Below are 25,046 nucleotides of genomic sequence, written 5' to 3' on the forward strand. Positions count from 1 at the left end.
TGTTCTTGAAATATTATGTGATGGATCACTCCAACCCAACTCTATCAACAATGATGGACTTCTATGTCTTCATCTCTCTTCAACGTATGATCTTTGGCAACAAGTCATTACTATGAATGTCTACGGAAAGGGAGAACAAATCTTGAGACTAAATGCCAATGAAATTACTCTTCTATGGTGTCTCTCGGGATTTCTTGAAGTAAATATTGTATATCTTATGGCGTCAAGAATGAAAAATGCTACCCAAAACTCTCATCTGCTTCTCCCTTATGGTCTTCACCTAAACAAACTATTCGCATATGTTGGACTAAACACCTCCTTCTATTATGCTACTCAAATCTCCTCGTGCCCAATCAGCAGAGCCTCGATAGGACCATTCTGTGAATCATCATTAGATGACCATCTGAATTTTAACTTTCTCTCTCCTCAAGAACAGCGAAAAGTGATTCATAAAAACACTCTGGAAATTGGACGATTCTTAACCAAGCTTGAAAACATCATCAAGGGCATTCGTCGCTTCTCTCATCACAATACTTAGATCTATGCCATCATCATGCAAATCTATAGTGAGATACTGTGAATGCATGAGTCCATCTTGTAGCTCTCTATCGTAGAATGAATAAATGATTAATATTTGTGTGTTTTTTGGTTGTTAATTTTCACCATGTACGATTTTAAGGGGGAGCATTGCTCTAAGGGCGCGCTTAGTTTCATGGGGAGCTAACCTTTTTGCTTCGACAAAAGAGGGAGAAGGTTATGAGTACAAGTGATGTTAACACTTGCGTATTTATAGATAAATGTCCACCATCACTTATGTGTTTGTCATCATCAGAAAAGGGGAGAATGTTGGTTTATGCTTAACGGTAATATTAATCTTAACCAACGGTAATAAGTGTTTTGATGATGACACACACACACACAAAACCAAAAGTGACGGTAGACATCTTAACATAAACATACAAGTTCACTAATCCACACTTACTCTAGCAAATGACCGAACCAAATGAAGCTTAGAGTGACAACATTAGAAAAATAAAAAAGAATATAAAACTCAAGTGATACACGGTTTGGGTCCACAGTCGACCGCGATCTGACCGTGGGTTTCCTGTACATGATTTCTGAGAAACCGGGTACACGGTCGACTCCACTGAAAGGACCCGTTCATATAGATTATAAACGATTCATATCAATTTATTTCATTGCGAGGTACTTGACCTCTATATGATATATTTTACAAACATTGCATTCGTTTTTGAAAGACAAACTTTCATTACTTCAAAAGTTGACAGCATGCATGCCATTTCATAATATATCCAATTATAATTGACTTAATAATAATCTTGATGAACTCAACGACTCGAATGCAACGTCTTTTGAAATATGTCATGAATGACTCCAAGTAATATCTCTAAAATGAGCAAATGCATAGCGAAAGATTTCTTTCATACCTGAGAATAAACATGCTTTAAAGTGTCAACCAAAAGGTTGGTGAGTTCATTAGTTTATCGTAATCAATCATTTCCATAATTTTAATAGACCAGAAGATTTCATTTCCATTTTTCATAAACATCATGCATCTGCATAAAAATCCTTCATATGGATTGAACACCTGGTAACTGACATTAACAAGATGCATATAAGAATATCCCCATCATTCCGGGACATCCATCGGACATGATAAAAAAACATCGAAGTACTAAAGCATCTGCTACAACGGATGGGGTTTGTTGGGCCCAATAGATCTATCTTTAGGATTCGCGTCAATTAGGGGTGCACTAATTCTCAAAATTAGTGATGTTCCCTAATTCTTAGATTACCAGGCTAAAAGGGGCATATTCGGCTTCGATCCATACAACCATATAATGTAGTTTCGATTACTTGTGTATATTTCGTAAAACATTTATAAAAGCGCATGTATTCTCAGTCCCAAAAATATAAATATTGCAAAAGCATTTAAAAAGGGAGTAATGAAACTCACAATCCAATATTTTGTAGTAAAAATATTCATACGACGAAACTGAACAATGCAGGGTTGGCCTCGGATTCACGAACCTATATCATTTATTTATATTAAAACATATAATGAACGTATAATGGTATTCAACCAATTTGTATATATTAATTATATAATACATTACTTTATTTAAAATAGTAATGTACTTATTATTTCAAATGTTATATATATATATATATATATATATATATATATATATATATATATATATATATATATATATATGTTATTTTTATTAACATTATTATGTTATTTTTATATAATATATATATATATTAACATTATGTTTAACATTATTATTTTATTTTTATATTAAAATAGTAAATTAGATATACTTATGATATATGTAATAATTATAATTTTATATAAATATCTTTGGTTTGTTACAATAATAATTATGTTAATAAAATAATAATAATAATAATAATAATAATAATAATAATAATAATAATAATAATAATAATAATAATAATAATAATAATAATAATAATAATGATAAAACTAACAATAATAATGATAATAATAATAATAATGTTAATAATATTATTGATGATAATAATAAAAATGATAATTTTTAATAATACTAGTAGTAGTAATAATAATAATAATAATAATAATAATAATAATAATAATAATAATAATAATAATAATAATAATAATAATAATAATAATAATAATAATAATAATAATAATAATAATAATAATAATGATGATGATGATGATAGTTTTAGTAATGATAATACTAATAATGCTATAATGCTAATAATAATGATAATGATAAAAATAATAATAATAATGTTAATAATAATAATAATAATAATAATAATAATAATAATAATAATAGTTATAATAATAATTTTACTAATGATGATAACAATAATAATCATGATATTAATAATACTAATTAACATAATAATAATAAAAATAATAATAATAATAATAATAATAATAATAATAATAATAATAATAATAATAATAATAATAATAATATTAATAATAATAATAATAATAATAATAATAATAATAATAATAATAATAATAATAATAATAATAATAATAACTACCTCAAAAGCTTTTCCTAAAAAAAATATGCCTCAGACCAGGCTCGAACCCGCGACCTCCCGTTCACCCAACAACACGTCTAACCATTGAACCGTCCATTTCATTTTTGAATTAAACCCCTTGCTTAATTATTTTAACACATTGACACTTGAAGCCCAAAGCAAAAACTCTAGTGGTCCATTATCCATAAGTAATTTAGTTAGTCCAAGTTGTTAGTCCATTAAAAACCCAAGTAGCCCAACAATCTGATATAGTAATCGATCCATTAACCAGGAAGTGTAGAGCCGTAATAGTTTCGATCAATAAAGCAAGTACAGCAGTAGTAAACAGAAAATAAGAGTGGTGTCGGCTGCAAAATAGAATAAATGAGAAGCACATGTAACTCATCATCATTATCGTAATCCATGTATCATCATTATCGTATACCACGATCACGTATCATCTTCTTCGTATATCATAATCATCATTATTCTTTCTGTTTCCTGTCTTCTTCTTCATTATAATACAAACAGGAAAGAGTGCAGCAGCATGTAATTAGGTTTCGCAAAATGGAAAACGAATAGGGCTTGGCTACGGCCCAAACTATATGTTGGATTTTAGTCCAACAAAACAAATGTGGCAAAAAGGAATTGGATCATAGTTTAATAGAAAAGGAATACGGCCCATCAGTAATTCGTGTATGTTTACAGTTCATTCCTTAAGATCAAATATTAAACATTAAAATCATCAAGTGGGGAGAGTAGGTTGTCTGCCAGCAAAAAAAAAGAAGGAAAGAAAGCACGTGCAGTTCACTTTAGTGCATTAATATTTATCAATTTGGGTTATGTGTCGGTCACAAGAAAAAGAAGGAGAAATACGTGCAGTTTTTTTCTAGAATTGAATAGAAATAGAAAGGAGATAGAAGCACCGAAGAATTCACAAATGGGAAACGTAAAACTGCAACAGAAGTGGTTGATAGGTGGCGGTTTGGGTGGTTTTGAGATGGGTGATGGTGGTTTATGATCTTAGTCACGAAAAGAAGAAGGGTGTTGTAATGGAGTCACGAAGGTGGGTTGAAGGAAGGTGGTGATGGTTCTATGGTGGTATTCGTTGGTGATGGTCTCATCTAGCAGTAGCAACTCAAAAGCTTTCAGTTCCTAGTCTTATTCAAGCTGCCAAACAGAAACAGAAGGGTGTCGTGATATTTGATGAAAGTGAGGGTGATATGATCTTCGAACAGCAGTCAAGGGTGATCGATGATGGTGAGGGTGAAGGTGGCTGTTTGTTGAGTTTCATGGAGGTAGTGACATGCTCAAAACAGTAGTATCAATAATTCATTCGGGTAACAGTTTTTGGTGTTGGCTTGGTGATGGTCTCGATCAACACAACATCAAGAAAAAATGAAAGCGGTGAATAACAGAAAAATAGTGGAGGTTGGCGAGTGTAGGTGTTGATGGGTATTGGTGATTAAAATCAGTGGACGGTAATAGCTACAAAAGCATAGACACCGAGACTTGCATAGGACTTAGATAACCGATGCACTTGCCTTGAATCATACATATAATTGGTACAGTTGTGTTGACCCATTTACCAACGTATTACATTTGTTTCTATTAGTAGTGTGTTGACGATTTTACAAAACTACATGTATATAATATCAGCACTAACCAAATTTAAAACAAAGTAACTTATGGGGTTTGTGGTATCCGAATAAGATGGTTTTAGGGTGACGGATGACCAAGAATAGTCACATGTTAAAGGTGATAGAATGGTGTTCTTGGTGATCAATACATGGTAGGTTTGTGGAAGATTGTTTTTAGATGATGGTCTGTTTTATTCCTCTTCCGGTTTTTCTCTGTAACGTGTGTGAAATAGAGGTTAATAGAAATTGAATGAGATAGTGATACATAAATTGTAGTTATGCTCCTACAAGCTTGTACTACATGTTAATACTTGTACCCTCAATTATATCCCATAAAACACGTTCATCCACATATTATTATATGTGCACATATTTTAAGAACCACATGCATAAAGAAAGAAATAGTTACTCTATCGACATTTAGATATTTTCAATTCGCGGAATGTTAAATCGTACTCTGTTATAAATTAGTTGCGGATAAAAAGTACTCAGATAAATTCCAAAATGTTTAATTTAAATATATTTATTTATTTTGGTCATTATGGTATAAAATTTGATCATTAAATATTAAATAAAAATTACATTAATTATTCACCCTCAATCCCAAGTAAAATATAAAAAGTTTTAAAATTCAACAAATAGTTCCTAAATACATTTTTAATAAGCCTAAAATTTATATTACTCATTTCCGTATCACCGTTTATTTTAAAATTACATAAGTTTGAATTTAACTTGCTTAATATCAATCGAAACATCAAACGATTATTACAATCATTTAATATTTATTTTTAATATACTTTATTTATATATATAGATATATTTTAAATAAAAATTATTATAATATCCTATTTTTATTTTGTTAATTTTTAATAACAACAACATATAATACTTCAAATTATATTTCGAATTATTATTTATATATACATACACACATATCTATTTACAATTAATTGTTCGTGAATCGTCGAGAGCAGTCGAAGGTCAATTGAATATATGAAACAGTTCAAACTTTTTGAGACTCGATATTATAGACTTTTCTTATCATGTTGAAACTATATAAAGATTAAGTTTAAATTTGGTCGAAAATTTTCGGGTCGTCACATCCACGGTAGACCGTGGTTCGACCGCAGTTGTTTTGTCCAAAATTCTTGACCAAATAATGTTTGACTACTTCGGAGCATGTATAATTCATGAAACCTTTTTTAACATACTTAGAAGTTTCCCCTTTCATATCTAAAATATTTTTGGTCACTAGAACGCTAATCTTGGTTAATTACACTTAATGACATCTTAATGACATTTTAGCCTCGATTAAGGATAACACATAAGTGTTACAAAATAACTTGTGCTCCTAAAATGTATCTAGACATACTTAGGATGGTCATCAAGTCCCAACCAAGAGTTGCTCTTCCCTTCTACATATGTTGGATATTAATGTGTACTTACACATTAATCTTGCAATGTACTATATTGCAAGTAAACTTACATAGCCTTAGTGTATTGCTATGTCATCACTATATTTGATCTTAGATTGATCACTAGTGAATTATTGTTATCATTACATGAGTATTACTTGACTATGTGCTAATTGCCAACTTGCTTATACTCATTGAATATGTATGAATGATAATATAATCTTTGTCTTGCTATATTTTCTAAGTTAGGAAACCAAAAATGTATGCTTAGCCTACTCCAATGCATTAGTGTAACTTGGTTGATAATATTTGAAGGTTCATAATCAAATGGTCTTGTATGCTTAAAGGATTATTAACACACACATTGAAATATCACAAGAAACATGTTTAAGTCTAGCAACATGTCTAAATATGGTTGAGTCTTGATTAATATGATATCTTGCTTATAATGAGCTTAATTGAACTTACATGTTTCACTTGGTAAGATATCATAAACACACATAATTAATCTATGTGCAAGTTTAAAGATAAATTATAATATGCTTAATGATTAATTATGATAATATTGACAATGACATGTTGACTATGAAATGTCCCGTTCATATTGATTATAAACGTTCCATATTAATTGATTTCATCGCGAGGTTTTGACCCCTATATGAGAAGTTTTTCAAAGACTGCATTCATTTTTAAAACAACCATAACCTTTATTTTATCTATAAAGGTTTAAAAAGCATTACGTAGATTATCAAATAATGATAATCTAAAATATACCGTTTACACACGACCATTACATAATGGTTTACAATAAGAATATATTACATCAAAAATAAGTTTCTTGAATGCAGTTTTTACATAATATCATACAAGCATGGACTCCAAATCTTGTCCTTATTTTAGTATGCAACAGCGGAAGCTCTTAATAATCACCTGAGAATAAACATGCTTAAAACGTCAACAAAAATGTTGGTGAGTTATAGGTTTAACCTATATATTATCAAATCATAATAATAGACCACAAGATTTCATATTTCAATATATATCCCATACATAGAGATAAAAATCATTCATATGGTGAACACCTAGTAACCGACATTAACAAGATGCATATAAGAATATCCCCTATCATTACGGGAAATCCTTCGGACATGATAAAAACGAATTCGAAGTACTAAAGCATCTGGTACTTTAAATGGGGTTCGTTAGGCCCAATAGATCTATCTTTAGGATTCGCGTCAATTAGTAGATCGGTTTACTAATTCTTAGGTTACCAAGCAAAAGGGGCATATTCGGCTTCGATCATTCACCCATATAATGTAATTTCAATTACTTGTGTCTATTTCGTAAAACATTTATAAAACTGCATGTATTCTCATCCCAAAATATTAGATTTTAAAAGTGGGACTATAACTCACTTTCACATATTTTTACTTCGTCGGGAAGTAAGACTTGGCCACTGGTCGATTCACGAACCTATAACAAATATGTACATATATATCAAAGTATGTTCAAAATATATTTACAACATTTTTAATACGTTTTAATGTTTTAAGTTTATTAAGTCAGTTGTCCTCGTTAATAACTTACAACTAGTTGTCCACAATTAGATGTACAGAAATAAATCGATATATATTATCTTGAATCAATCAACGGCCCAGTGTATACACGTCTCAGGCTAGATCACAACTCAAAGTATATATATTTTTGGAATCAACCTCAACCCTGTATAGCTAACTCCAACATTACTGCATATAGAGTGTCTATGGTTGTTCCAAATAATATATATATATTGGTCGATATGATATGTCAAAACATTTGCATACGTGTCTATGGTATCCCAAGATTACATAATATATTAGAATACATATATAATATAATATAAGTTAGCTAGGATATGATTAATATAAATTTGTTACAATATTTCCCGTAGCTACAACAATCAAAAAATATCCAATCTTGTTTTACCCATAACTTCTTCGTTTTAAATCCGTTTTGAGTGAATCAAATTGCTATGGTTTCATATTGAACTCTATATTATGAATATAAACATAAAAAGTATAGGTTTATAGTCAGAAATATAAATTACAAGTCATTTTTGTAAAGGTAGTCATTTCAGTCGAAAAAACGACGTCTAGATGACCATTTTAGAAAACATACTTCCACTTTGAGTTTAACCATGATTTTTGGATATAGTTTCATGTTCATAAGAAAAATAATTTTCCCAGAAGAACAACTTTTAAATCAAAGTTTAACATAGTTTTTAATTAACTAACCCAAAACAGCCCGCGGTGTTACTACGACGGCGTATATCCGGTTTTACGGTGTTTTTCGTGTTTTCAGGTATTAAATCATTAAGTTAGCATATCATATAGATATAGAACATGTGTTTCATTGATTTTAAAAGTCAAGTTAGAAGAATTAACTTTTGTTTGCGAACAAGTTTAGAATTAACTAAACTATGTTCTAGTGATTTCAAGTTTAAACCTTCGAATAAGGTAGTTTTATATATATGAATCGAATGATGTTATGAACATCATTACTACCTCAGGTTTTGTGGATAAACCTACTGGAAATGAAAAAAATAGATCTAGCTTTAAATGATCCTTAGATGGCTTGAAAGTTCTTGAAGCAGAATCATGATACGAAAACAAGTTCAAGTAAGATTTTCACTCGAAATAAGATTGTTATAGTTATAGAAATTGAATCAAAGTTTGAATATGATTATTACCTTGTATTAGAAAGATATCTTACTGTAAATAAGAAAGATATTTTGAGGTTGGATGATCACTTTACAAGATTGGAAGTAAGCTAGCAAACTTGAAAGTATTCTTGATTTTATGAAACTAGAACTTATAGAATTTATGAAGAACACTTAGAACTTGAAGATAGAACTTGAGAGAGATCAATTAGATGAATAAAATTGAAGAATGAAAGTGTTTATAGGTGTTCTTGGTCGTTGGTATATGGATTAGATATAAAGGATGTGTAATTTTGTTTACAAGTAAATAAGTCATGAATGATTACTCATATTTTTGTAATTTTATGAGATATTTCATGCTAGTTGCTAAATGATGGTTCTCACATGTGTTAGGTGACTCACGTGGGCTGCTAAGAGCTGATCATTGGAGTGTATATACCAATAGTACATACATCTAAAAGCTGTGTATTGTACGAGTACGAATACGGGTGCATACAAGTAGAATTGTTGATGAAACTGAACGAGGATGTAATTGTAAGCATTTTTGTTAAGTAGAAGTATTTTGATAAGTGTCTTGAAGTCTTTCAAAAGTGTATGAATACATATTAAAACATTACATGTAAATACATTTTAACTGAGTCGTTAAGTCATCGTTAGTCGTTACATGTATATGTTGTTTTGAAACCTTTAGATTAACGGTCTTGTTAAATGTTATTAACCCATTGTTTATTATATCTAAAGAGATGTTAAATTGTTACATTATCATGATATTATGATATATAATATATCTTAGTATGATATATATACAGTTAAATGTCGTTACAACGATAATCGTTACATATATGTCTCGTTTCGAAATCATTAAGTTATTAGTCTTATTTTTACATATGTAGTTCATTGTTAATCCACTTAATGATATATTTACTTATCATTTAACATAATTAACCAAGTGTATCAATATCTTAATATGATTCATATGTACTTAGTAAGACGTTGTTATAACGATAATCGTTATATATATCGTTTTCGAGTTTCTTAATTTAATAGTCTCATTTTTATGTATATAACTCATTGTTAAAATACCTAATGAGATACTTACTTATCATAAAATCATGTTAACTATATATATAACCATATATATGTCATCATATAGTTTTTACAAGTTTTAACGTTCGTGAATCACCGGTCAACTTGGGTGGTCAAATGTCTATATGAAACCTATTTCAATTAATCAAGTCTTAACAAGTTTGATTGCTTAACATGTTGGAAACACTTAATCATGTAAATAATAATTTCATTTAATATATATATAAACATGGAAAAGTTCGGGTCACTACAGACTAGCCAATAGCACCTAAGCAGGTGTGTTAAATACAAACAAATGATTATGACAAATATGAGATTACCTTAAATGATTATCAAGAAACGCAGACTTGCCTTTTTGGGTTTGACAAGTCACTGTCATATTATTATTTTTGTATACGCATGACTTAGCGTGATATATATAGTTTTAAGGCCTATTAATTCACTCACATTGTAATTATGTAACACATATATAATTTTGAATCTAATGTCACTTCAATAAACACACAATTTAACTCATAGATATGCGCTGTCAAATGGGGTAGCATTTTGCGGTGAGTAATTTTAGGTTTCACATTGATGGGCTGAAATTCTCAAGATCACCCTAAAACTGCCCAACGAGCATGACTCTCTAAAAGTATCTTTTCGTTCAAGGTCGTCTAGATGCCGAAAATTATATTTTACTCATTTTAATGTTCTTTTCCAAAGTTTTGAATTTGTATCATATTATTATTTTTGTGTACGCATGACTTGGCATGATATATATAGTTTTAAGGCCTATTAATTCACTCACATTGTAATTATTTAAAACACGTATAATTTTGAGTCTAATGTCACTTCAATAAACACACAATTAAACTCATAGATATGTGTCGTCAAATGGAGTAGCTTTTTGCGGCGAGTAATTTTCTGTTTCAGCTTGGTGGACTGAAATTCTCAGGATCATCCTAAAACGGCCCAACGAGTAATACTCTTTGAAAGTGTCTTGCCATTCAAGGTCGTCTAGATGCCGAAAATAATATTTACTCATTTTAATGTTCTTTTTGAAAGTTTTGAATTTGTATCATATTCTTATTTTTGTGTACGCATGACTTAACATGGTATATATAGTTAAGGCCTATTAATTCACTCACATTGTAATTATTTAAAACACGTATAATTTTGAATCTAATGTCACTTCAATAAACACACAATTAAAGTCATTGTAATATTTAAAAATTCATGACAATAATCAAAAGTCCGATACATAATAAAAAAAAAAAAGAATTAGTTTGACTATGTATGTCTTAATTCTTGGTCTCGGATTCTTGTTCCAATGGAGATTGTGACCCTTTTTTAATAGATTCTCAAACTATCACACAGATTCCAACTCAAGTGCCCGTGATATGGTAAGAACGGGATGGAAGGGGAAAAAGTATTCTATACACGGACGGCTAATAAGCTATCGTTGGAGTTATGAATTTTTATACAAGACTCATCAAAACTTATTCATTACGGTGATAGTTATTATAAGATGAAAAGATGAATTATGGTGAGTGTAACAGAACATGAAGTTGCAAGTAGTTGGGATGTGTTGGATGTGTAGGTGGTTGTCGAAATCTACAGTTTGTTGCCAGGAATCTCATATATTTGCCCGCTAGTTTAAAAATTGATTATGTGAGTAGATTTAAGTGAAAGTAGTTAAAATGATATTTGTACCCAAAATTTTCCAAAATTTGTGTGGTATAACTTAACGGAATTTTTTTTTTAATAGGACGATCACCCGACACATTCATTTAAATTTTTCAGAGACGATTGGTTCAATTTATAAAGATATGGACTATCAGTGTCATTCCGTACAAACCATAAAAACTATCATTATAATTTACTATTACAAAAAAAAAAAAAATATAATTTACTCTTAAATTAATTATTGGGGTAGTGTTTATCTATTAAATAAATTAAAGTCGAAGATCACATACAACAACAACAACAACAACAACAACAACACCCAATACCACATGAGTGGTGTATGAGGAGGTGAGATGTAGACAATCCTTCCCCTATCCGAGAATAAAGACAAGTCATTTCTCCACCCAGAGTGAAACACTCTCAAAAGTAGAGAAAGTCATCTCTCTCTCTATTCGACGGATAAAGAGATTGCTTCCGAGAGGACCTCCGGCCTTTAAGTAGGAAAAAGTTTTTAAAAAAAATAAAAAATAATAAAATAAAAATAAGTAGACGCCATGAAAATGGTAGAATCAAATTTTCATGGGTTTTAAATACTGCCTGGAATTTAATTTAGGCTCAAAAAGTCAGTCAAGTCGCCAATAAATCGACGATTGCTGTCGACTCAATAGAGGCTACATAGTTTTCATTATGTAGGCTCGAAGATCACATAGTTTTCATTATTAAAGAAGCGGCAACCAGATGGCACTACACGTCTACTTTTACCTTTCCACATCGTTACTTTTAATTATCATCTAAAGACGGATTTCTTCAACGAAACTAGAACTAATAATCTTTTGTCATTTTATTACTGTAGTAATTAGTAATTACATTGAAACCATAATTTTACTATTCACGCGTATATTTTATTATTCGTATAATTATATATGTTTACAACATAAACCTGGGTAAAAGTAAACCGGCTCTTATTAATACATAAATAATAACACGATCTATGCACTGGTCGTAAAATTGAAGTTGGCACAAGTAGTTTGCCTACCAAGTAAAGTCGAGCTAAACCCGAGATTCGAAGTTGCGAGATCAAATTGAAGAAGATTGTTCTCTAGTTGGTATCCACCGATAACGACCGAAGTCCTAGGGTTCGATCCACCGTTAACAAATCCAAGACATAGTACATTATCATTTACTTGCACCATAGAGTTTGATCCCGTGATCATCCAAACAGTACTCTCACTTTCCAACACTAGCTCGATAGATGGGACCGAGGGTCCCACACGTGTGCTTAACACATTCGTTGTACTAAAGCACACATCGAATGGGGCTACGGATGAGACCCTGGTTATGTTTCTGGCTGCGGCCTCGTTAATGAAGGCCGTAGTCAGAGCATTATAAATTGAGGTCTCCAATACCGTGTAAGGATTAACAGTGCTAATCTTGGTCCCACCGTTTCCTTCGGTATCGATTGAGAGCAACGAGGTGTTTAGTGATATTGAATTATTGTTAACCCTGATAGAACTCACTCCTATAAAGTATTCAGCTGAAGGCTCGCCTTGCGTAGACGAGGAAGCTGTGCTAACTGGATTGATAAAAAGCCGGGTTGTCGTAAGTGACTGTGAAACGTCGATATTCGGTAAAAATTTGTACGGACCGTCTCCGAAGAATATAACACCATCTGATGTCGTCGATGATGACAAACAAATTGCAAATTTTCGATCAAAGCTAAAAGCTGAGGCCAACTGGGTTGGGAGTCCTACTCTTGTACGACCTAACCCAGCCATCCCAGATACACCACTAGCAAGTCCTTGTAACAAGAACGTGGGTGCACATGAAAACAAATACCTAGTCACATTAACGGATCGACCTGGATTTGACCCGTCAGTGGACCGGACCTGAACAAGGTCCGTTGCTAGCTCGCCACCTGTAGCAGTCCTAGTAATAGGATTGTCAGGCGACACCCCACATGTATTATTATTACAACCCGGTCTAGCCGGACCGAAACAGTCCCCACACCCATCGGCTCTAGCCAACGAGCACAAAGCTGACCGACATCGAGCTGGCATGTAAGTCGATGATATATAGTTGTTATCACAATCCACCCATAAAAACCGACCACCAACATCCACCACAAGGTTTTCCTGCACTAATGGAGTCCTTTGGTTGATTCTAGTGACATATTGACTGGTGGCAGCATCTTTCCTCACCGGAACTACGAGTGCGGATGGCCGGAAAGATGGTTGCCCGGAAGAGTAAGATAGAATGAGTAAAAAGGAGAAAAATAGTAGTTGTACGTTGGAAGAAGACATTTTTTTCTGAAATTTTTTTGTTTCATAATTAGAGGTAATTGTATACGAATTTATAGTAGCTGGGTTCCATCATAAAGGTCACGTATTATGGAGATTACGTGAAGACAACAACGAATTAAACCAAAAAGTCAATGAAAGCTGCTTTTAAAATAAAATTACTCTGTATTATCCAGAAATTTCAAGTATGCAAAATCAAATTTGACTTGAATTCCTTTGATATTATATGTTTTCTCTATTCTGATACTTGGTGATTAGTTTTAACTAGTTTCGAAACCTCGCTTCGCGCCGGGGGTTTGGTTTTCAATGTATTTTATTGCGTTTAGTAAAATTATTTTGTGGCTAACGATGATGTCGTTGATGCACAACTCAAGTCGAACTAAAAGGTATAACCCGTGAGAGATTTAAATGTTATTTTAAATTAACAATATATGTGCAACTCCGCGTTTCGCTATGGAATTGTCGACTTTTAAAAATTTAACGCAAAATCAACGTGTATGAAAAGTACCCCAAATATTTAGTATTTTTTAAAAAATGTCCGTTTTGCGTATAGCTAGTGACATTGTTTTCCTAAAATTATTTCGAGTTTAACGATGGTGTCGGAAAAATTTAACTCGTTGCGAGCGAGAAGATATGACACGTTGAATATTTGGGTGGAGTTTATTTAAGATTTTTTATGAAAATGGTTATTTGACACTTTACTCCCCTGTTTGGGGGGTCGATTTGAATTTGTCAAAAAAGTGTGGGGGCGTTGTTGGTAAAATGAAATTTAGTTAAAATTAAAAAACAGTGAAAAGTCAAAAATGCCCCTGATTACTATTCATAACTTTTGTCTATTAGTTAATGTTAATATATAAATTATTCTTTTCTATACATTTTAAGCATTAAACGTATTAAAATTATTAGTGTGTTACTTTCACCCATTACAAATGACTACATTTATTTTTCGAAATTGTTCAAAATCATAATTGCTCATTTTGTATTTGAAGAAAAGAGATTCTAATAATTAAAATGAAATTTTTATAAGTGGAAAATATAGTTAGTGGATTTTTCTAAATTTAACTACAAGGGTTCTGTTAACACGAACTAAGATATTCTATAATATAATAATCGTCACATTAAAAGTAATAAATAACCGTTTTGTATGACATTTTAACGTGTTAATGGCGAACTTTGATTGAAAATTATTTTCATTATTGAACTTATATTATAGCTTTGTGTGTTTTCTTTTCCAATCAAAGATTTAATAATAATAAAAAGTTTGTGAAGTTGATTTGTCTGATGACACGCTGTTACGTTATACTCCGTAATAGCATATGTTGAATGATTCAAATAAACAAAAGATATGATCTAGAATTGTCAAGATTTGACCTGTAATTAAATCTGTTGGCCACAAAAGTACATACAACATGTACATGTTGGATTAGCTTATTTGATGAAATCATACCATCTACTCCCTACTATTTACAGCGCAAGCTGATAGGTTGTGTGGTTAGTGTTTATAAGACTATTTGTTACTGCGGTCTGAGTGAGTTGATGGCAAGTGTTTTTTTTTATGATGTGGAGTTGAAAATGTGAAGTTATGGTGGCGTGGATTATGAATGTGGATAAGGTGTGTTATAATAATATGATAAAATATGATTGAAAAAGTGACTAAAAAGGAGATAAAAATAATATATTAAAACTAATTAAGCAATCAAATTTTCATTCCAAACCCACACCCATGAGTTTGGCCGTTGTATATCCGCCCACGCCTCCACTTACGCATTGTAACCTCATTTTTGAGTGTGGGTTGGGTGCACATCACCAGCTATGCAGTGGGAATCAAACTGTGACATATGGTTTAAGTTTATGTAGAATTTTTTCTATTTATATATTTTATCTTATACGTTGACGTCATCATGACGCTATTAACATTTTTTATTTTCTGATTGCTGACCTCGACATAACATTATAATTTTTTTTAGTCGTTCTCTGCAATCAATTTCTCACTGTTATTTTTAAATAAATTGCATACCTTTTTCCGACAAAAAAGAAGAATATATTAATCACAAACTGCATACAAGACTGGACATACCCAAAGCCCATAAAAAAGACAAAAACAATGGGACACCAAATGAGCCCAACAACAAAACATACAACTATACCTGGCAAATCAAAGCCAAAGTGTTCAATTTGGGTCTAATGGGTCTTACATATGGGTCAAAACGGGTCGAGTTGTAAAGTTTTCAGTTTTTGAGATTCGCATCCCTAAAAATTGGTCCAATGAGTTTTTTTAAAAGATATGGGGTCTTAGACCAAAAAATAAGAAATGGGTCGACCGGGTTCAAATCCACCAAGTCCAACAAATAGAGACGGGTCTAACGGGTCTTGTATATGGGTCCAACGGGTCGAGCTGTAAAGTTTTGAATTTTAGTTGCACGATGTAATTTTTCAGAATAAAATAAAAAATAATAAAAAAATTATTTAAAACTAAAATTTTATTGAAAAAATGGTCCTCGACCCGACCCGACCCGTTAGGTCTCGACCCACTCAGACCCAACCCAACCCGGGTCCCGACCCAACCCGTTTGACCCATTTATATTCTGACCCGTTTCAACCCATGACCCGTTTCGATCCAAACCCATATGGGTCTCGACTCAACCTGACCCAACCTGACCCGTAATGGAAGCTATATTAATCATTGATCCATACTAAACCCCACAAACTCGTCACTTTTAGAAAAGCATCTGATCTCTTCACCTTAACAAGCAGCAACTTTAAACGAATGAAACTGTTAATCACAACAATCAATTCTTCCTCAGATCTCTTCTTTTGCTGAAATATTCTTAAATTCCTTTCTAGGCACAAGTAATATAAAGTTGGGTAATACAATATGAAATAAAAATGTCAATTTATCTACAAATGACATGGAAGTTTACATATTGCTTAATATACGGATGCAAATAAGACAATAAAGATGATTTAGGAGTGGCAAAAATGTATATGAAAACAAAATACAGTAAAAGGTTAAAGTTTAATAATAATCATTTATATAAAAATCAAGAAATTTTCTAAGGACAACTCTAAATACTATCGTTAAGACATTCAGACTTGCATCAAACAGTTGTATGTTGAATATACCTAACAACTTTCTACTAAAAACCACCACCATATATGTACCACTTATTTATGTACACATTTATTTTTTAATGACAACACTTGGGGTTATCTTAAAAAAATCTCAAAAATCAAAACTAAAACAAAATCAAAGTGTACATGATAATAATAGTTTAAAGATTACTGTCTTGTCAAAATTTTAAGACTAGACTATAAAAACAATACTGTATATTCTTAAAGAGTTTCTTGAGGGTTTTAAAGTCGACAAGACGAATTGTTTTTGTGTGAGTCAACTTGTATCACTGTTACTTTCAGATAGACAGATAATAATCTTGCAATCTTATGGTAGTCGTCAAAAATTTTAGTCTTAACTGTATTCTTTTGTTATGAAAAGTAAGTTCAAGAAAGATTCGTCGATGCCACTCTTTTATGGAAAATAATTCAATTTTGATCATTTTATTTTCTTGTCTTCAACTTCTTAATCATTTTTTCAGTCAAGTGACCCGTTGTGAGTTGCATTTGATGTGATGAGTTTTAATGATCAACGTTGTTATTCACTCCATGTCTCTATTATCAATGTTTTTTTGAATTATACTATTTCGTTTATTTTTACAATTTTTAGTGAAAGTTGGTAGAATTTACGAGTTGTCACCGTTTTAGTTATCTCTCTTTCAAACAGAAATATTCGTAATTCAAATGATAGCAAATTTCATTTTGATTGTTACCTAAAATTCACCGATTTCGTAGAGGTCACTTGCTCTCGAGATATCACCAACATACTCAAAATTAATATTCTTCAATCTACACTAAAATGATTTGATATCTCGATAAAACATCATGTTCGGCCCTTCCAAATAATTGTTCAAGCCCCGGATATAGAGGTAATGTTACTTAACAATTGATTGATTGATTCGTGTACATGGAAATTGTACATAAAAATATAATTATAATTATATAATTAATGGTTAATAATTAAAAAGATTGTTATAAAAGTAATAATTGGATGATAATTTTATTATTATTATAGATATTGCATAGTATATTTTATGAGTATAAATAGGTGTGTTGAGTTAGAGTTTATTGTATGTATTTTTTGGTTAACAAAAACACTCTCTCTCTCTAGATTCCAAATGCAACCAAACTCTCATTGTACATTTTTCTATAAATAAAAAACCAATTACTCATACCTTTTGTTCAACCTTTGTTTTCTCCGTTTTACAGTATCTCTATCTCTATATACCTTCTACAGTCAAGAACCACTAAAGGTAGTTATAAGCCTACTGAATTATAACACGTTATCAGCACGATTATCTCAACATTTATACTAAATATGGTTGGCTCTGCCACCTAACTAATATATGGTCGGTTATACCACCTAAATGATATATGGTCGACACTGTCGCCTAATTTACATTTATGTTATCTAACATTTATTTATGTATACTAACATTTACATTTATGTTATCTAACATTTATTTATGTATACTAACATTTACAGTTATGTTCACTAACATTTATATTTATGTTATTTAAGTTATATATGGTCGGTTATACCACCTGAATTATATTTTCTGTAATCTAACTCTTATTAACTTCACTAACATTTATATTTATGTTAATAAGACCTCATGATTGTACGCAACACGTCATTTGACAACACGGTACTTTATGTACGCAACACGTCATTTGACAACACGGTACCATGGGTCGAGATTAATTCCGATCAATACGAATACGATGGGGTCTTTATATGTTATCTAACATTTATGATTACTTATGCAATTAATCATTATTTATTTCATGCATACTAATGTTTATTCTTAAATTTATAATCTTAAAAGTTAAAATAAAAAAAGTAGTTTTTATTTTTATTAAAAGTAAATTTTAAAAATTAAAATAGAAAAAATAGTTTGTGTTTTTATTAAAAGTAAATCTTAAAAGTTAAAATAAAAAAAGTAGTTTGTATTTTTATCAAAAGTAAATCTTAAAAGTTAAAATAAGAAAAGTAGTTTGTATTTTTATTAAAAGTAAATCTTAAAGGTTAAAATAAGAAAAATATATTATAATAATATATATTATAACTTAATATATATTATAATAATATCATTAATAATATAATATAATATGAACCTATATTCCCTTATGATTTTATTATTTGTAATCATACCATTATTCCTTTGTTTACTACTTATGAATCTAAACTAATTCTAATTGCATGTTGTTATTTATCTACGAAAAAAAATATTATGATTATGATTATGATTATGATTTATGTTGTTCATCTTTCTGAAAATAGAAAATGTCAAACTTATCAAAGCTTGAGTTTGATGCCTTAGACGTATCGGGAACAAACTACACATCATGGGTTATGGACGTAGAAATAAATCTTGGATCATTGGGTATTCTAGAAACTTTAAAAGAAAATAATACTTGTTCCGATCAAGATAAATTAAAATCAATTGCTTTTATTCGCAAACATATTGATACCACCTTAAAACATATGTTTCTCACTATCAAAGATCCACATGTTTTATGGGAAAGTATCAAGAGTAGATTCGATAATCAAAAGGAAATATTACTTCCAGCTGCGAGGGAAGAATGGAGAAATCTAAGGTTCCAAGATTTCAAAAAGGTAAGTGAATACAGCTCGGCCATGTTCAAGATCCGTTCAAAGCTTCAATTCTGTGGTCAAGAAATAAGTGATGCTGATATGATGGAGAAAACTTTCTCCACAATGCATTCTGCAAATATAACTGTGCAAGAAAATTTAAGATTGCAGAATTATAAAACTTTTTCCAAACTTCAAACTTATCTCTTAGTTGCAGAAGTTAATAAAGAATTACTGATGAAAAATCAAGAATCTCGTCCTACCGGTGCGCTAGCATTTCCTGAAGCTAATGCTATTAACAATAATAATAATAATAATAATAATAAAAGAAGAAATGCACATGGACGAGGGCGTGGAATGAAATGTCCCGTTCTTATTGATTAAAAAAGTTCCATATTAATTGATTTCGTTGCGAGGTTTTGACCTCTATATGAGACGTTTTTCAAAGACTGCATTCATTTTAAAACAAACCATAACCTTTATTTCATCAATAAAGGTTTAAAAAGCTTTACGTAGATGATCAAATAATGATAATCTAAAATATCCTGTTTACACACGACCATTACATAATGGTTTACAATACAAATATGTTACAACAAAATAAGTTTCTTGAATGCAGTTTTTACACAATATCATACAAGCATGGACTCCAAATCTCGTCCTTATTTAAGTATGCGACAGCGGAAGCTCTTAATAATCACCTGAGAATAAACATGCTTAAAACGTCAACAAAAATGTTGGTGAGTTATAGGTTTAACCTATATATATCAAATCATAATAATAGACCACAAGATTTCATATTTCAATATACATCCCATACATAGAGATAAAAATCATTCATATGGTGAACACCTGGTAACCGACATTAACAAGATGCATATATAAGAATATCCCCATCATTCCGGGACACCCTTCGGATATGATATAAATTTCGAAGTACTAAAGCATCCGGTACTTTGGATGGGGTTTGTTAAGCCCAATAGATCTATCTTTAGGATTCGTGTCAATTAGGGTGTCTGTTCCCTAATTCTTAGATTACCAGACTTAATAAAAAGGGGCATATTCGATTTCGATAATTCAACCATAGAATATAGTTTCACGTACTTGTGTCTATTTTGTAAATCATTTATAAAACCTGCATGTATTCTCATCCCAAAAATATTAGATTTTAAAAGTGGGACTATAACTCACTTTCACAGATTTTTACTTCGTCGGGAAGTAAGACTTGGCCACTGGTTGATTCACGAACCTATAACAATATATACATATATATCAAAGTATGTTCAAAATATATTTACAACACTTTTAATATATTTTGGTGTTTTAAGTTTATTAAGTCAGCTGTCCTCGTTAGTAACCTACAACTAGTTGTCCACAGTTAGATGTGCAGAAATAAATCGATAAATATTATCTTGAATCAATCCACGACCCAGTGTATACGTATCTCAGTATTGATCACAACTCAAACTATATATATTTTGGAATCAACCTCAACCCTGTATAGCTAACTCCAACATTCACATATAGAGTGTCTATGGTTGTTCCGAAATATATATAGATGTGTCGACATGATAGGTCGAAACATTGTATACGTGTCTATGGTATCTCAAGATTACATAATATACAATACAAGTTGATTAAGTTATGGTTGGAATAGATTTGTTACCAATTTTCACGTAGCTAAAATGAGAAAAATTATCCAATCTTGTTTTACCCATAACTTCTTCATTTTAAATCCGTTTTGAGTGAATCAAATTGCTATGGTTTCATATTGAACTCTATTTTATGAATCTAAACAGAAAAAGTATAGGTTTATAGTCGGAAAAATAAGTTACAAGTCGTTTTTATAAAGGTAGTCATTTCAGTCGAAAGAACGACGTCTAGATGACCATTTTAGAAAACATACTTCCACTTTGAGTTTAACCATAATTTTTTGATATAGTTTCATGTTCATAATAAAAATCATTTTCTCAGAATAACAACTTTTAAATCAAAGTTTATCATAGTTTTTAATTAACTAACCCAAAACAGCCCACGGTGTTACTACGACGGCGTAAATCCGGTTTTACGGTGTTTTTCGTGTTTCCAGGTTTTAAATCATTAAGTTAGCATATCATATAGATATAGAACATGTGTTTAGTTGATTTTAAAAGTCAATTTAGAAGGATTAACTTTTGTTTGCGAACAAGTTTAGAATTTACTAAACTATGTTCTAGTGATTACAAGTTTAAACCTTCGAATAAGATAGCTTTATATGTATGAATCGAATGATGTTATGAACATCATTACTACCTTAAGTTCCTTGGATAAACCTACTGGAAAAGAGAAAAATGGATCTAGCTTCAATGGATCCTTGGATGGCTCGAAGTTCTTGAAGCAGAATCATGACACGAAAACAAGTTCAAGTAAGATCATCACTTAAAATAAGATTGTTATAGTTATAGAAATTGAACCAAAGTTTGAATATGATTATTACCTTGTATTAGAATGATAACCTACTGTAAGAAACAAAGATTTCTTGAGGTTGGATGATCACCTTACAAAATTGGAAGTGAGCTAGCAAACTTGAAAGTATTCTTGATTTTATGAAACTAGAACTTTTGGAATTTATGAAGAACACTTAGAACTTGAAGATAGAACTTGAGAGAGATTAATTAGATGAAGAAAATTGAAGAATGAAAGTGTTTGTAGGTGTTTTTGGTCGTTGGTGTATGGATTAGATATAAAGGATATGTAATTTTGTTTTCATGTAAATAAGTCATGAATGATTACTCATATTTTTGTAATTTTATGAGATATTTCATGCTAGTTGCCAAATGATGGTTCCCACATGTGTTAGGTGACTCACATGGGCTACTAAGAGCTGATCATTGGAGTGTATATACCAATAGTACATACATCTAAAAGTTGTGTATTGTACGAGTACGAATACGGGTGCATACGAGTAGCATTGTTGATGAAACTGAACGAGGATGTAATTGTAAGCATTTTTGTTAAGTAGAAGTATTTTGATAAGTGTATTGAAGTCTTTCAAAAGTGTATAAATACATATTAAAACACTACATGTATATACATTTTAACTGAGTCGTTAAGTCATCGTTAGTCGTTACATGTAAGTGTTGTTTTGAAACCTTTAGGTTAACGATCTTGTTAAATGTTGTTAACCCAATGTTTATAATATCAAATGAGATTTTAAATTATTATATTATCATGATATTATCATGTATGAATATCTCTTAATATGATATATATACATTAAATGTCTTTACAACGATAATCGTTACATATATGTCTCGTTTAAAAATCATTAAGTTAGTAGTCTTGTTTTTACATATGTAGTTTATTGTTAATATACTTAATGATATGTTTACTTATCATAGTATCATGTTAACTATATATATATCCATATATATGTCATCATATAGTTTTTACAAGTTTTAACGTTCGTGAATCACCGGTCAACTTGGGTGGTCAATTGCCTATATGAAACATATTTCAATTAATCAAGTCTTAACAAGTTTGATTACTTAACATGTTGGAAACATTTAATCATGTAAATATCAATCTCAATTAATATATATAAACATGGAAAAGTTCGGGTCACTACAGTACCTACCCGTTAAATAAATTTCGTCCCGAAATTTTAAGCTGTTGAAGGTGTTGACGAATCTTCTGGAAATAGATGCGGGTATTTCTTCTTCATCTGATCTTCACGCTCCCAGGTGAACTCGGGTCCTCTACGAGCATTCCATCGAACCTTAACAATTGGTATCTTGTTTTGCTTAAGTCTTTTAACCTCACGATCCATTATTTCGACGGGTTCTTCGATGAATTGAAGTTTTTCGTTGATTTGGATTTCATCTAACGGAATAGTGACATCTTCTTTAGCAAAACATTTCTTCAAATTCGAGACGTGGAAAGTGTTATGTACAGCTGCGAGTTGTTGAGGTAACTCTAGTCGGTAAGCTACTGGTCCGACACGATCAATAATCTTGAATGGTCCAATATACCTTGGATTTAATTTCCCTCGTTTATTAAATCGAACAACGCCTTTTCAAGGTGCAACTTTAAGCATGACCATCTCTCCAATTTCAAATTCTATATCTTTTCTTTTAATGTCAGCGTAGCTCTTTTGTCGACTTTGGGCGGTTTTCAACCGTTGTTGAATTTGGATGATCTTCTCGGTAGTTTCTTGTATAATCTCCGGACCCGTAATCTGTCTATCCCCCACTTCACTCCAACAAATCGGAGACCTGCACTTTCTACCATAAAGTGCTTCAAACGGCACCATCTCAATGCTTGAATGGTAGCTGTTGTTGTAGGAAAATTCTGCTAATGGTAGATGTCGATCCCAACTGTTTCCGAAATCAATAACACATGCTCGTAGCATGTCTTCAAGCGTTTGTATCGTCCTTTCGCTCTGCCCATCAGTTTGTGGATGATAGGCAGTACTCATGTCTAGACGAGTTCCTAATGCTTGCTGTAATGTCTGCCAGAATCTTGAAATAAATCTGCCATCCCTATCAGAGATAATAGAGATTGGTATTCCATGTCTGGAGACGACTTCCTTCAAATACAGTCGTGCTAACTTCTCCATCTTGTCATCTTCTCTTATTGGTAGGAAGTGTGCTGATTTGGTGAGACGATCAACTATTACCCAAATAGTATCAAAACCACTTGCAGTCCTTGGCAATTTAGTGATGAAATCCATGGTAATGTTTTCCCATTTCCATTCCGGGATTTCGGGTTGTTGAAGTAGACCTGATGGTTTCTGATGCTCAGCTTTGACCTTAGAACACGTCAAACATTCTCCTACGTATTTAGCAACATCGGCTTTCATACCCGGCTACCAAAAATGTTTCTTGAGATCCTTGTACATCTTCCCCGTTCCAGGATGTATTGAGTATCTGGTTTTATGAGCTTCTCTAAGTACCATTTCTCTCATATCTCCAAATTTTGGTGCCCAAATCCTTTCAGCCCTATACCGGGTTCCGTCTTTCCGAATATTAAGATGCTTCTCCGATCCTTTGGGTATTTCATCCTTTAAATTTCCCTCTTTTAAAACTCCTTGTTGCGCCTCCTTTATTTGAGTAGTAAGGTTATTATGAATCATTATATTCATAGATTTTACTCGAATGGGTTCTCTGTCCTTCCTGCTCAAGGCATCGGCTACCACATTTGCCTTCCCCGGGTGGTAACGAATCTCAAAGTCGTAATCATTCAATAATTCAATCCACCTACGCTGCCTCATATTCAGTTGTTTCTGATTAAATATGTGTTGAAGACTTTTGTGGTCGGTATATATAATACTTTTGACCCCATATAAGTAGTGCCTCCAAGTCTTTAATGCAAAAACAACCGCGCCTAATTCCAAATCATGCGTCGTATAATTTTGTTCATGAATCTTCAATTGTCTAGACGCATAAGCAATCACCTTCGTTCGTTGCATTAATACACAACCGAGACCTTGCTTTGATG

General features: G+C 31.4%; 1 protein-coding gene across 1 annotated transcript; it reads right to left on the bottom strand.

The window, feature by feature from the left end:
• Positions 1-12,265: 12,265 nt before the first annotated feature.
• Positions 12,266-13,873, bottom strand: LOC139899326 (probable aspartic proteinase GIP2). Its single transcript, XM_071882152.1, has one exon. It carries the CDS (start codon positions 13,862-13,864, stop codon positions 12,554-12,556), a length of 1,311 nt encoding a protein of 436 aa, XP_071738253.1. The 5' UTR covers positions 13,865-13,873; the 3' UTR covers positions 12,266-12,553.
• Between the last annotated feature and the right edge of the window lie 11,173 nt (positions 13,874-25,046).

Source organism: Rutidosis leptorrhynchoides, chromosome 3 (assembly GCF_046630445.1).
Source record: "Rutidosis leptorrhynchoides isolate AG116_Rl617_1_P2 chromosome 3, CSIRO_AGI_Rlap_v1, whole genome shotgun sequence".
Classification (NCBI taxonomy): domain Eukaryota; kingdom Viridiplantae; phylum Streptophyta; class Magnoliopsida; order Asterales; family Asteraceae; genus Rutidosis; species Rutidosis leptorrhynchoides.